This window comes from Haliaeetus albicilla, chromosome 19 (genome assembly GCF_947461875.1).
Source record: "Haliaeetus albicilla chromosome 19, bHalAlb1.1, whole genome shotgun sequence".
Lineage (NCBI taxonomy): Eukaryota > Metazoa > Chordata > Aves > Accipitriformes > Accipitridae > Haliaeetus > Haliaeetus albicilla.
This window is the reverse complement of record NC_091501.1, coordinates 28730978-28746683: the sequence shown is the minus strand read 5'-3', so window position 1 is coordinate 28746683 and position 15706 is coordinate 28730978. Positions and strand designations below refer to the sequence as shown.

General features: G+C 41.8%; 1 protein-coding gene across 3 annotated transcripts in view; it reads right to left on the bottom strand.

Annotated features, from left to right (window-relative positions):
- The window catches only part of SCUBE1 (signal peptide, CUB domain and EGF like domain containing 1), a 253704-nt gene that overhangs the window by 17217 nt on the left and 220781 nt on the right, over positions 1-15706 (bottom strand). For all 3 annotated transcript variants that reach the window (XM_069806968.1, XM_069806970.1, XM_069806969.1), the window contains 7 exons: positions 12827-12949; positions 9308-9427; positions 7591-7683; positions 5940-6056; positions 3408-3566; positions 2146-2349; positions 551-712 (listed from right to left, as the gene is read on the bottom strand). In XM_069806968.1, coding sequence (XP_069663069.1) covers positions 551-712; positions 2146-2349; positions 3408-3566; positions 5940-6056; positions 7591-7683; positions 9308-9427; positions 12827-12949 — 978 coding nt within the window. The remainder of the gene's footprint in view (positions 1-550; positions 713-2145; positions 2350-3407; positions 3567-5939; positions 6057-7590; positions 7684-9307; positions 9428-12826; positions 12950-15706) is intronic.

The following is a 15706-nucleotide window of genomic DNA, read 5'->3' as shown; positions in this document are numbered from 1 at the left end:
TATCATGAAGTTGAGTCAGAGATGCTACATCACTTGCCAAAAGCTACAGTGAATTCAAGCAGCGTTGAAACTAGCAGTCATTAGCTCTGAGTCCAGGTTACAGATCCCTGCAGCATAACTATCTCAAAATTATGGTTGCTGCTGATTAGACCAGGTAAACTGCAACTCATGCAAAACATTAAATCAGCAAGTTCATTAGACTCACCAATACCAGTCCAAAGTAATCCATCCCTTTGGCTCACAATATACCTAACGAGTCCTTACAAGTCGAGGTATGTCCCGATTCCATACCTGACTTGAAGCAAAGTGCTTTGCTTGGCTTGCTCATTTCCATACCACAACTCACATTGCTGTAGCAGGTCCCATCTTCTTGTCGGCAATGTCAGTGGATGGAACAAGCCAAAACATTTTGCGTATTGCTTGTAAGCACATAGATTTCTTCTGTTACCCTTACAAGACAGAAGTGTGGAAGGCTCTCTCCACTTTCAGCCTCCATGCCTCACAGGCTCTGTGGCAACACCTAATCCTTTTATAATCAAATTAAACTTGCCTCCACATTCTGACACATTCCGGGCGCCTGCTACTCCCTGTCCATCGTTACTTGGGCAAGGCTCACAGGTAAGTTGACCTTCTGTGTCTTGGTATGTTCCTGGTGAGCAAGGAATGCACTGATTATGTTCTCCGCTATAAAAGGTGCCCGTGCTGCAGGTAACTGAGAAAAGAAAAGGGGAATCTACATAAGGACTTTCATTTTGATCACATTATTTGCCTTCATTGCAAACATTTAGAGAAGATGGATCTCTTTGGCCCCAGTATTATAGTTGCATATGTTTTGCATATGTTAGTCCAGGATCCTCACCTAATGTAAACAGGACTAGCTCCACTGTGGTCTAGGTCAATTTACATCAGGGCGAGGTCCTTCTTCTATTGTTTAAGCTGTTAAATGGCATTGTACTGCACTGAGGTGTTTATCAGACATACGTTGTTAATAAAGCTGATGCAGTCTTAAAATGATATATTGCAGTTTAATTAGAACAGTGGTGCATAACATATGGGAAGTGATGTGAATTCTTAGTTTACACTAGGTGCATTTACATGTTGGTTTTATGGCAGACAACTACAAAAAGTCTGTCTCCTGAGATCAGTTCTAGAGATTTCTCTGAGGGCAATGTATCTTGACACTCAAACACCCCAACTGGAAAGTGTTTTCAGTACAGATATGAATACACGTGCTTTTCTTGCTGCAACAGGGCACATAACTGCAGTAAACATTTTTCTCTGCTGGATATAGGTAGTTAAAATGTATGGGTTTCTAGACACTAATAGCAACAGTCTTTCCATACAGTTTCTAAATCACTGTTCCTATATGAAAACATGTTCCTATATGATGAAAACAGCCTCTGAACCAACTCATTAGAGGCACCTACCAGATCTGCACTTAACTATTTGGTTTTGCTTGTAAATCACTTGGTGTCTAAAAGAAGCTGGAAAAATAGATATGTTGATTTTGAAAAGATGACTCTAAGTTATTAGAAAGCTCGCAGTGCTGAGAACTGCCATTAATAGGTTTGCACTAGCACCCTGCCCCCAGTAAAGCACTAGAGTTTGATAACCTCAGAAAAGGCTTAAAGAAATTAGGTATTCATAAAGTTAAAATAGATTTCTATAGATTCTTTTTTTTAATTGGACCTCTTGAGTGTTAAATATATATATATATATCTATATATATCTCCATGGGTCACGGATTATTTGGTGGTGAGGACAGTGAGAGAGGTGATATAAAACTCAATACAGAGCATCTAGGCAAACACCATATTATTGTTTTACAGAACTGTAATGTTTTCGTAAGATGCTGGGAGTAACTGGGAACTATTTGCCAACATTGCCTTGTGGCAGGCCTTGATACATACCAACTGATATCATGGGAAATGTATGCATATATATGCTTCTTTTGTTTTCCTGCAATCATTTAATGAACTCCCTTCAAAGTCTTCTGAACTGTCAATGGTCCATGCACATATGCTGAGTAATACTGATCTAAATCGTCTGTTACCTCATAGATTTCCTGCCTGGCTCACTATGGACAAGTTAATTTTGGATTGCTTGTTTTGGGGGATATGGCTGAATAGAGTTGTTGGGACTTACCGCATTTTCCATCCTGCAGCACTTGCCCTGTACTGCAAGCTTCATGCCCTTCAGTAGCTTTAGCTGGCTTCTGAGCCACTTCATATTCTGTCCCAGAAAACTGAATGTAAAATTGCTGTTTATTAATAGATTTCCTCAATGTTTTGATTGCAGTTTGCAGCTTCTGCTCCATCCTTTTCCGAACACAGTCAATGTTACAGGTGTCTAGATGGGAAATGATAACAAAACTAGAAGCAATTGAGATTCATGTTTAAAAAGGGTGCTTAACAAAAAGCTTAGCCTGCATCACACTATGACACCTCTGTTTGCTTCACTGTCTTCTCCATACAAATTGTAGAAGCAGCTTACTGTATTCAAAATCAGGCTTTTAAAGGGACAAGACAGTACACTGAGGTCCATCAAACTGAGTTTCATGGCCTGCAAGCGCGTACCGAGTGCTGCTATCGTATATCTAGCATTAAGAAATTGGTTATACTGAGTGCACAGGGAGAGGGCTGCAGAAAGTATCAATCCCACTGTGTTGTACTTCCAGTTATGCGTTCAGTCTGCCACCACTAATGTTTCTGAATTTTGTCTGCCTGTGCTTTACTCAGCTGATTGGGAATTATTCCCACTTCCCTGACCAAAATACCCAACTGACATAAAGAAAGGTGCTTTCTGGCACGATTACCGTTTGAATCGCTTTGCTAGTAAGGTATCCCTCAGGGTTAAGAAACCCGCCTTTGAGGACTGACATGTTTATAGAATTCAGACCACGTTTTCTTTGGCTGGGTTTTATAGCATAATATTCCATCCCGTGAATAACTTGAAGCAATTCTTTTTCTTCCTTGAATTTGTTATGCAAACATGAATTTTCCAAATGTGTGATAAAAATGTTTGATTCTCAGACTGAAGTTTCAGCAACTTAACATTTTGGAGGATATTTTTATCATCATCGTTGCAGAACTTCTACCTAATCCTTACATTCTCTGTGCATCAATTAGCACTTCTGCTGTTTAAAGAAATCAGACTAAATTGAAGTACATGACTTAACTCGAGGCTTTGAAAGAATTTTGCTGCAGGTTCAATCTTTGTTCCTTTGGCTTAATTTCATACCTGATTCCTTTCAATTAAATCTCTGAAACTTTGAGTTTGGAAGGGCTGTCAAATGAGGCTTGTGCTAAAAGGTTTGTGTGGCAGCTTGATGAAATAGCATCAAAGAGATTCTAACACACTGAGGAACTGAATTCTGATTTCTCTCCACAGACAAATCTTTCACAAACCTGTGACTTCTTCTGACTTCATCTCCACTTCAAACTCTGCGGTGATATGGGATACTTCTTTTGATGGTGACTTGCGGCCTCGGCGTTTTTTCTTGGAGGAATCGCACTTGAGATTCACGAAGGTCACCTGGCAGTTGTCTGTACAAGGGAATTGACCTCCTTTGCATAAGAGAAGCAACATAGAAAAGAAATCAAGTAGCAAAGTAGCAAGTGGCAGGCTAATAAGCGATATCTCAGCTGGGTTATCACGAATGCAGTGACAGGCTTCATAACATTTCACATGTGTTGTTAGACACCTCCTTCTCTGTGCAATTTTGGGTTCGCTCATTTTCCTAGTGAACGCAGGAGGCAAAAATACGGTGTGGTGATGCTCAGCTGCACAGTGGTACCTTTCATGCCTGTAATTGCCTGTCTCTCTTCTGCATAAGGATTAGAAAGCTCTTTACAGAAACTAGTTAAGATCAGCAATACTATATACAGTCATTTGATGGTTAACAAAGCAAGAGAGTAAATTTTTGTAAATTCATGAGAGCGGCAGGCCTGGGCCTCTAGAAACTACCACCTGGTATTCCAACCCTTCCAGCAATGACAATCAAAGGTTTTAAAAGCCTTTGATTGGGAGGTTATGAAAATATACTAGAAGGCTTTATCTGAGGGGAAATCATAGAATGACAGAATCGTTTAGGTTGGAAAAGACCCTTAAGAACATCGAATCCAACCGTTAGCGTAACACTGCCAACTCCACCGCTAAACCACGTCCGTAAGTGCCATGTCTATACGTCTTTTAAATACCTCCAGGGATGGTGACTCAACCACTTTCCTGGGCAGCCTGTTCCAATGCCTGACAACACTTTTGGTGAAGAAACTTTTCCTAATATCCCATCTAAACCTCCCCTGGCACAACTTGAGGCCATTTGCTCTCATCCTATCACAAGCCAGAGGAACTGAATGCCCTCATCAATTATGTGTAACCACTGAGGAGAAAGGCCACAACCTGTTGGGACACAATCACATAAACAGCCTCTCCCTATATAAAGAAATCTATGTGAAAAACATGCTTTTTGTGATAGGCAATGGACCTTCCAGGTCAGGGAGAAATTTCTAGCACTCAAGCCACCAGTGTGTGGTTGTATGATATAATCTTTCTGTTAGACCCAGAAGTTCAGATGACATAACGAACACAAAGCAAAGCAAGCAAAGGACAAGAAAACGCCTCCAAGAAATACATTCCTGTGGTGACTGTATGGACCAAAAAAACCAACTTCTATGACTTTAAAAATTAGTCTGATAATCACATCTTATTAAAAGAAGACAATACATAAGGACAAGGTAAGCATCTTGACAACTGAGACTTGTTTTAAGCTTATACTTGGAAAATTAGAGAGATAAATGTCTAGACTGCAGGGTAAAGATAAAATATGAGTCTAAATTTTAAAAATAAAATCTTTAAACCATTAGCATTTTTTTAGGATAGCTATTTTTACTCTTCTCTGTTCAGGGCTCAAATATGGCTCCTCACTCACTAGCAAAAGTGGTGGTAAGACAGATCCACAACAGAGTATATCACCAGCAGACGTTTGCTGTAAGCTGCTAAATTGCTTTAAGCCACAAGAGGAGCTGTTGCAATTACACCAATACTGTGTATTAAAATCTGGAAAATTTTGAGTTAATATTAAATTTAAATGAACTCCAAATATTTTAAGCTGTGGAAATGCACAGCAATAACAGCCAAACACTCTTTAATTGTCCCTGTCATAATATCAAGGGGATGGAGGACAAGAAATAAATGTAATGAAGATCTGTTAAATCCATATAACTTTTAAAACCTCTTTTTTGTTCAACTTTAAAAGTGATGTTCAAAACTACTACTAATAGAACCCCATACTTAGTCATACTGAGTTTTAAAAACATTTGATTACTTTGATTCAGCCTGAGAAGAACTTTTTTTTCATTTCAAATTTTTGGTAATTAGGTCTAAATTTTCTGAATATTTTTTCTAACATCATAACTATTCACTCCAACATAACAAAAGATCTAAGGCTATGTAACATCAGATTTTGATTATAACTTTCCCACTTAGGGGTTGTCTTTGCTGCTGCAATGGGATATTAATCCACCATAAAGCAAATAAATAAAAGCTTTTGTTTTCTTTTATAAACCTCATTTGGGAAAACTAAACCAAACCAAACTGACATTGTTTCATCTAACTTTGCATTGGTCATTGCTTTTTGTCTCAGGATATTTCTGCCATTACCAATGCCAGAAAAAGGATCAGCTTAATTCCAAACTCATGTACTTTTGAACAAAGATTTTTCAAAGCAGCTGGTGACACTTCAGCACTGTTAGATCCAAACCCAAGGCACTGTTCAGCTAGAGTGTGAACCTTGGCCTGAACTTAAATTCAGATCCAGATATGAAAACCATTACTTTTTTTTTTCCATCTGCAGTGTGAAAACAAAATATGCAAACAAGCAAGCAAGCAAACAAACAAAAAATTAGAATGCTGTTTACATGTTAGAAGAAACCACGTACCTAAAACAGCTTGCTTCCCAGAATCTTTTGCTTTTTCTTTGCTGCGAGGCCGTAAATGGCACTTTGCGTCTTTAATTTTAAAACGAGCTTTCTGCTTGATTGGAGGGGCTAATGAATCTGTTGATATAAAGTAAAAAAGCTATCATTTGGGATGCAGATGAAATGAAGTCTGAAACTTATTTTTAAAAACAGACTCAAAAGTCTTCTTGTGACATAGAAGACAGCGTACAAGCGGATCCATTTCCATGAGTTCATTTTTTCACATAAGCACTCGCTCTCGAGCCCATAAAGATCAATGAATTTGCTAGTATCGCACATGCTCTGCACATACGCTTCCCCTCCAGCAGGCCTGCACCTCTTGGTGGATTTGGGTGAATTTGTCTTACTATGAAAAAGGTTAATTCCTACCTTTTTTTTCTGACTCTGTCTGTGACTTCCCATGTTACTTGGCTGTAGTTCTGCTCTTGCTAACGCCAACCAGGAACAAGATTAATTTACTGGAGCTACGCTGTTGGCAGTTGAAAACCATCCAAAGCAAACGTCTTTATTTGACTGTGGTCTATGGCTTGCAAGCTTTATTCTTCAGCTTTAAATCCAAGCCAGTTATGTCTTGCGACTTTAAAGGCTGTTATGCAGCCATGCACTGCTTAGAAAATGTAGCTGCTGGCCGACTCCCTTGCTAAGCCCATGGTGGAAAAGGCCGGGCCTGGCCCGTTGCCTGCCAGCCGCTGCGGGCTGCCCACGGGACCTGGAGCAGGTGGAGGGTGGTCGCAGGGACGTGCCGCAACGTGGGTCCCTCTTTCCTTGGCAGGGCCTTGCCGAACCAGGACTATAGAGGTAGCCTGCCCCTGTGCCACAGGCAGACATATCCTCTGCCGTGTTACGTCACTCCACAGCATCGTACCTCCTAACGCATTCCAAATACGTAAGAAATACAAAGTTAGAAAACTGGCAAATTGGAGAGAAGTACAGCAGGTAATGATACCTAAAGTGGGCTTGCACTTCCCACTGCTCGATGCTGTTTCAGCTGCTGCTAGTTTTGCCAGACTTCACAATTTTGAGCTGAACTTTTCTTTTATGCCAAGCATCAGCTTTAAGACACATTTTGAAATGCCTCTGCAAAAATAATCCAGCTATTCCTGAGAACAAGATGAATGAAACACAGTATGTACTCATAAAAGCCTCATAACCTTTTTATTGGGAATCCCCAGCAGGAGGGTCTGTGCTCCTGAGGAAGGACTTTGCAGGTGAGGGCTGGGACCCACCGTAGCCTTCTGCTCTTGTGCTACTGATGGGCCCCTCTGGCTCCTTTCCAAGTCTGGGAAGAAATGCCACTTTGATATGCTCGCTACTGCCTTGCTCGACTACGGAAAATAAATTACTCTATGTCCTTACTGAATATATCTCAAACCTTCACCACTCCGACAGTGACCTACCAACACCATGCCACAGTGGAGGGCAACTAAGTACGCTCCGGCCCCCAAGGAGAGGCTGCCAAAAAGCAAGTGCGTGCCTGATGAAACACAGGCTACCTTAATTCTGCCCTTGTGTAACTTGAGAGCTGTACGTCTTGCAACTCCCAAATGGTCTGGGGGACCTCCATCACCTACCTCCTAGACGCCAAGGAACAGGTGGGCAGGAGAGCACCTACCTGCGCAGCTGGGCAGGGTCGCATTGCGTTTCTGCAGAGCCTTGCCTTGCTGGACAGGAATGCCACAGCTCAGTGTGTAGCTGTTCTCCGAATCTGCGGAGCAGAACTCACAGTCAGCACATGTGGCAACAGCCTTGCAAAGCCTCTGCTCCCCTCGTCACACCAAGCATTAATGTTCGGTGCTTGAACAAAGTTATTAATACTGCTAAATAAGGAGGCATTTTAAGTGCTGAACTTGGATTTTAAATGGCTGAAATAGTTTGCCAAGGGCTACTGCTTCACAGTGTTGACTACATGTGTTGTTTCATTTCTTCCAGCACTGAAATGTTACATTTTATAAACAATTTGGCATGAGGTTAGCTGTAAATAATTCCATGGTGCACAAGTAGAAAATATTTTGTGTTTGTCCATGGCAGAGTCCTTGTGCTTTGATCATCTCTATAATTTAAAAAATAAACCATGTACTTTCATAATAATTTCAGCTTCAGACTCTGACAGAATTTATTGGCAGAAACAAAAAATAACATACTTAGAACCATAACAGGGTTTACATATTGCACAGATAAAACTGTGTATTGGTGCATACAAATTAGATAAATGCATGGTTCCAGTAATCTCTGCTAAACTGAAAATAAAGTGTGAACAGCTCTACCACATATAATGTCAGGACTAACATGAAAAGTAGAGACACTCTTGCGGAAAATAATCCTGTGTCAGAACCAGAACATATATGGAAAAGCAGCAGCAATCCCCCCGCCCCACCTGCCCTGCAAAACTCTGTAGATGACAATTACCTGTAGCAAATGATACAACATCAACAACAAAAAAGGGATATGTGTGTGGTGGAATAAGACGAAATGCCTGGATTTCTATAAATAACACTCAGCTGAACCATTACCAGCAAAATTTATTAAAACTCAGCAACTGCAGCAACTAATACTGAGAGATCCTTTTTGCCATACAGCCTCCTGAGACAGAATTAGTTGTATCCATTTTGTATGAGACAGTAAGACAGGTTTAGAGCTGTTGCTAGGTCATCCTCTGCACCACAGCGCCCGTGGCTGAGCTGATGGAAGTTTTACGCTACCCTGGCTGGCGTGGGAGCTTGATCGTGTGCTGTGGCAGTCACAGCATTAAATTTCCCAGTGTATCCCACCTGTCCCCTCCTGCCCCCGGCTCGGACTGCGCTCGCCGAGCTGAGTTCCTCCCAGGGGGACCCTCCGCTTTGGGATTCGTTTCTGCTCCTGCTCAATCGCACAATTACAGGGTATTTCAGGCTGTGATGCAGGGTCCATCATTTTAAGCAGATGCCTGGATAGGCACAGGGGACTTGACTCAAGTTGAAAAACATGGTACTAAAAATTAGCAGGAATTCACTGAAATCAACCGTGCGTTTTCTCCCTCACTTTTGATGTGGCAATTCAGTATATTAGAATTTTTCTTTTGTACCATCCTGGTTAAGGTAGACCTGTCTCTGAAGTTTTTGTTAGAATTTCTCCACTCCTGCAAATTAAACAAAGGGTGAGACCTCTAATGTAACCGACAATCAGCTTTTCTTGTATTTGCTGATGTGCATGTCTGGCCCAATTTGATGTATGGTTTTGCTCATTTACAGCTGTCCATAACAAAAACTGAATGCAAGAATCATGAACACGTTAGCAGAGAAAAATCATCAAGTCACATTCTAGACTTAGGAGGACAAATACTTTGTACAAACCTGGAACAAAAAGAGTATTGGATGGGCATGACAGGAAGCAGCTCTCTATGCCTCCTGTCTTACTACACACTAGCTGAGCCTTGGGAGCTGGTTTGGCATTTGGGAGACATTTCACCATCTCTGAGGAGAAAAAAAAAAGAGAAATGAAAAAAAAATCAGACGCTGCCCAACGCAGAACTTTGTGCGTCCACTTGCATACAGTGGTGAGGAAAGGTAGAAGTGGCAACAGAGCAAAATCACAGGCCCAGGCATTTCTGAAGTAAGCATGTATTGGGGAGAGAGTATCTGGATCTTGAGGACTTGAAACTCCTTCACAGTTTTAGACCTAAACTCTAGATCAGTCTTCCCCTCCTATCATCCACTTTGGGACCTGCACTCCAGAAGGCAGGTGTGTCTCTAATTATGAGCACAATTCTGCATGCACGTCTTGATCTCAGAAACAACAGGTAATACTAATGACCTGAGATGTTCTCTCCCCGCTTTTGGAGGCACAGCTCTCTGGCTTAACAGGCCAACTACCACCCCACGCACAGGAGTCACCCTCACAAAGACCTGTTTATTTAGATGACTGCTAAAATGGTGTTTTCCACTTCTCTCTCAATCTCTCAGACTTTTTAATTTTAGCTTCATGCTCTAGCTTCTCTAGTAGAAAACTTCCCAGCCAGGCAGAGGTGAGGCAGGACATGCTGGGATGGAGATGGACAGTCCCACCAGTCCTTTCAGCTGCTGCCAAAATGATCCAAGGAATGCCAGAAGGGACACTGTGACACACACAGACATCGGCCATTTCTCATCAGCGCCCACTGTGCGAGGCACATTGCGGCTTGTGCGGTGGAAACACCCAGCTTCTCCTCTTGGCTTCATGGCAGGATGATGACAGAGTATCCTGCAGGTCTCACAAGGTGCTCTTAGTATTGAGGTAAAGGACTGTTTGTGTTTCAGCTGAAATGACAAAGTTGTTATGAATAGTTGGACCAGTCTCTGTGCTTCAGCCTGAGCTGATGGTATGCCACGGATAATTATAATCCTGCACTTATTTTAATTTGACATCTTTTGGGACTGAAGTGTTACTTAAGTACATCTTTCTCCACACAGACGACAAGGTTCACTCTCAGCTGGCAGGTGCCATCACTACCTGTGCTGAGGCAGCCTCACTGCTTCCCTCCTTTCCCCCAGAGATTTAACCTCTGCACTGACTGCCGGCCAACTGCAGCTGGGCACCTCTTCAAGCAGATAGTTCACACTGCATCAGCTGGTTAAATCTCAGCCAGGGGTCTGGAGAGCAGTTCTTGCTCCAGCCCTGTAAAAACACCTGTTCAGGTACATACGCTTTTTCTCCGACTGTTCCTTGCTACTTCTTCCAAACACGCTCACCTTACAGGAGGGACTTGGCTGACTCTTGTTTTGCTCATGGATGACTGTGCTCCTGCAAATGTCCTTCTTCCTACCTGTCAGCTCACTACTGAACCACACCAAGGTAGGGGAGAGATCAGAGCTGCAGCAGCCAGACTGGTTTGGGTCCGCCAGGGTTTGGGAAGAGCCCAGAAAAGCTGGGATGAAACAGGGCAATTTGAATGCAGCAGCTGGAATGAGCCTTGCCTGGCTTGGCTTGAGTGCAGAAGAAGGGTCCCAGCAGCCACCAGCTGGTTCACGTTCCTGGCCCCACTGCTGGTTAAATATAAATGTATACAAGTCCCTTAAACAAGCCTGATGTTCACATCTCAAATATGGGAATAATCATCCTCCACCTACCTCCCTCCTAAGGTCTTTTATGTTACATTGGTGACGTTTTTAAAGAAATTTCTTTGGACTGAGGAGACAACACAAGTGCAACGTGTCATTGCTGAGCAAAAGAGGATTTTCTTACTGCAAATGTCTCCAAATCATGTGGCATTCAGGATCACTACATATCATTCTCCTCTTTATTGTGCTTTTATAACAATGTAGAATGCAGTTTCCTCTAAACAATGTTGGTAATAAAGGCAGGCGATCAGCAGGGAGATGACACTCATTTTAAGCCTCATTAAATTCATCAGATAAAACGGTGTGTATCAATAACGAAGGGTACTCTATTTTCCATCTTCCAACTGACTATTATAAATAATGACGAGAAATTTACAACTAGAAAAATATTTCCAATACAGCCTCTTACCCTGGGAACAGCATTCTTAGTAGGTTGAGAAGGAATATAGCACAAAACTTCTGTGGTCTAACTATATACCAGACTTCAAAAAAATCTTAGTCCCTGCTGTTAATTTACAAACTCATTTCCAGAGGACTAACTGGTACATTGCAAGGGAGACCTAGTGGAAAACTAAAAAAACAGAGTTAACCATGTCTTACTCCTACAGTACTTCGTTCTCTATATAGCAGGGAAGGTAATATATGTAAAGGTGAGCAGGAAAAATGAAGTACTTAGCTGTGGTTAGGAAGAAAGTCAGTGGCAAAGGCTGAAACCCAACTTGAGATACTCACCCCCCACCCCACCTTGGGTATAAAGTGCTTTTCATACTGCTGTATCCATGTAAGTGAAAAAATGCCACAACTGCATGATCATGCAAGAGGCCAGTGCGGTGCTCTCTACTCCAGCCTATAGTGCTTTCCCTCAATATGTGCAGAGATTCCCTTAAGTAAGGTCCCCCCCTTTCTTGTTCTGCCTTCCTCCCAGTTAGGTATTAGGCAACAGCCCCGAATGTATCTATGAGAAGCTATTCATGGTTAAAAAAAACACCAAACCCAAACAAAAATCCCACAACCTAAATTTGACTATGAAAGACCTAAGGTATGGCATTCCCATTAAAAACGTGAAAACAAAACTAGAATCTCACAGAAAATACTTTGAATGGCCATAGCCAAGGCCTAGATTTGCTGTGCTTCAAATAAGACCCCAGGAAAAATGTCATCTACTTAAAGGGTACGGAAATTCAGACCTGCCACAGTGGCACTAGCAGCAAGTGTCATAATTTTAGTGGTCTCAGGATTTGTGCTCATTGCAATTAATACTTTTGACACAGCTAGTGTCAGTACTCTGTACTAAGCAGGATACTTGAGATAACTTGAAAAATTGGGGTATAGTGCTGTGAATGTAGATATTAACCTGAATACCATGTCCTACTTGTAAACAGTTAAATATTTTGAATAGTCTAAATTAGTCTTAGAGGGAAGTAGAGTTATAGCTGAGGTTACAGAGATGGACAAATGACAAATTAAGAACAAAAGTATAAAATACATTAAATAGTAATAATAAGACTTACATTTGTGTGAACGGACTTGTAAAATTAAAAAAAAAAAATTAACACAAATAAAATCCAACACATTGCCCATTCTCTAATCCACCTGCAGTTATATCCTACCCCACGGACCCCCATACAATCAGGTGTCATCTGAGTTTACAAAATGAATTTGGGGATCTATATTATGAAAATGCAGCATCCCTCACACAAAACCACGGGCTTTTTCACCCTCCTGGAGAACAGGACCATCACCACAGTCACCTCTGCGTCAGGCTCCCACACTTACCAACGCAGTCCTTTTTATTCCAGTGCAGTTTCTTTCCAGGCGGACAGACACACTCATAGCTCCCCATTGTATTAAGACACCCATAGTCACAGCTACCATTGCTGATGCTGCATTCATCAATATCTGAAAATGTAATTAAAGTTGAGAAGAGTATTAACCATATGTACACATGTATAACTGTGCATTAAGATATGTGCATAAGGATATGTTTCTACTATATCTTTTATATTTAAGTCTATACAAAGATATATAAATGCAGACAATACTCATGTCAAACAATTTTAGTGCATATTGCATGTATTTGTCCTTAGACACATGTATAGCTCCTACTCTTTCAAGGATTTATGCATACAATACAATTTACTTGCCAGGACCAGTTACACTGAAATTCTTGGAAGTACTCACAAGATACAAAACATGCTCGAAAGTGTCTGCAGCATCTGGACAATAATGTACATTACATTATATGGAAAAATGTCAAAGGCATAAACATCTGTGAGATTAGATCACTTTTGCATAACAGGGAGATAAATTCTCCACAGTGATTCACAGAGTTTGCTTTTAGAAATGATTCAGATGAAGGAGAAACTATATATTTGATAGGAACCTAGCAGCTGAAGTGTAGTTTATTCAGTCTTCTACTCCTCAAATAAAAATGAACGGTAAAAGCTTGCATGAAGGCAAAGCAATTACAGGATATGTTATCACTGATATTCCACATAAACGCTTTCAATTGTTGATACATTAGAAAAGTATTTAGTCAATACGAGGTATATCCTTTTTACTCCATGCAATCAGCATTTATAGACTTGTGCCAACACAGCTGATCTCTCGTCTCCTCGCCACCCACCGCCAGAGACGGTGTTTATCCGTCACGCTCAGCAGGCGTTGTGCTGCCATGTACTCACCTCTGGATCACGCTCGGGCACACTTGGGGCACTAGATGGCACAGGCCAAAACTGTCGTATGGCACCTGTGAACCACCAGTTGCACATTGCTGCTCCAGACTCTTTAATTTTAGTATAGCCATAACCTAAAAGCCCTTGTTATGAACCACAGCCCAGTTATTTCAGGCGCTGCACTAACCTCAACAACAAGTGGTTTCTGCCCTTTGGACACAGCGACCCATCTGCTTGCTGAAACAGTAGCGTTACTGTAATAGACTTTTACAAGGCACATAGGTTGTGCCACTTGACATATGCTCAAATGAGCTAGAATGATGCCAAATCAACATGAAATATACTGAATTGCTAATTCTCTGGTTTAACGATAGGCCTCAAAATGTAACTGTAGAAGGAAAATTGTCACTTAATGTGCTTCTACGGGAGGTCTGGCCATAAATGCTCACAGCCCGAGTGACTGCCTTTCCAAACCACACCTGAGCCCAGGCTTGCACTCCGATTGCCATGTGCCTGGCACTGCCTGAATCCGTCTGGTCTGCAGGAACACAGCCTGAGTTCAGGCCAGTGCTCCCCAGGCCCCAGTTCTGAAGCCCAGTGAGCCCACCTGAAGCCAGAGGGTGACGTACAGGTAGGAGGTGGGATGACGAGGGACTGGGCTGAAGCACACACATAGGCATTGGTTAACAAATGCGGGCCCACACATATTAGCCAAGTTTTCCTCTGGCATCTTGGGGAACTTGATGGGAACATTGGAGTATTTACTAGGGCAGCTGCTGGAATCCAGACAGAAGCTTTCTTTTTCTGATGCAAGATTTTAGCCTGTGTGGTTAAGCAAAAATCTAGAAAACATGGAGTATGTGCTTAAAAGAAACTGAGAAAGAGACCCTAATACAACAGGCATGTTTCTAGACAATGTTATGATTTGGGTCAGAGTCAGGACTTCTGGAGGTCCTGGGTCAGCAATTCCAAACACTGACAAGGGAGATGATAGTCCCAGAAAAAACTTTTTCTGGGACAATTTTGTACATAGTGGTCAGGCTTATGCTGAGTGGGATCTACATGTGAACCCATACTTCGAAACACACATTTAGTCGACAGTGCTTCTGCCACTGAGCTCTGGCCGAACTGTTCAAACCTGAGCTCTTGCCGTCAAGTACCTCAGCCCAGAACCAAGCTCCTGAAGAAGTAGCCGAATTCCCAGAGGCATTGAACAGTCCTGCAGATTCTACTGACTTTCCTAATGTCACTTAACGAGCCAATATATACTGCAAGTAGGGCTTTACATAAAGAGGTGGTGTAAGTGCTAGCACTGTCCTTCTAAAAGGTTCTCTTATGACACACGATTTTTATTTCAAGAGATGACATGAAAAGGATCCCAGAGAGAGCAACAAAGGTTGTCCCTCGGCATGGAAGGCCCAGAACAAGGACGTTGCCACGTGGTTTGTTAATTACTAGTAGAAGGGAAGCAAGATGGAGAGAAAGCTTACTAAGAGGCAAGCCTGCACCAAATCTTTTTGAAGGTTCTCATTAATTCTCCCTAGTTTTGACTTCTGCTCAGTGCCACATGGATGGCAGCCAGGGTAAGTTATTTGTTCCACTGTAAACATCACTCTCCAGGGGCTGACTAAAACTAATGATAGGCCTGAGCAGCAAAGCTCAGGGCTGGAAAAGTCTGGATTCAGAGCTGTGATTTTGGATCTGTCCATTATGGAAAAAAGCAGGAGGTTCGGATCTGGTTATGTTTGTGCCCAAAGTTCAGCACTGAGTATTTCCAGTTAGAGTTTTGTTCCTACTTCAGTCTTATTTAAAAGACTGAAGCTGAACAGAGGCTGAAGATTATTTAAAGTCTGAAGCTGAAGCCCAAACTTTGAGGCTTTCCCTAAATTAATACATACATTAAGTCATTAAGGAATTAACAGTGATACTGAAGATCAGTCTCTCTACTGATCCCTCCATAGGTCCCCAAAACTTTCAGACA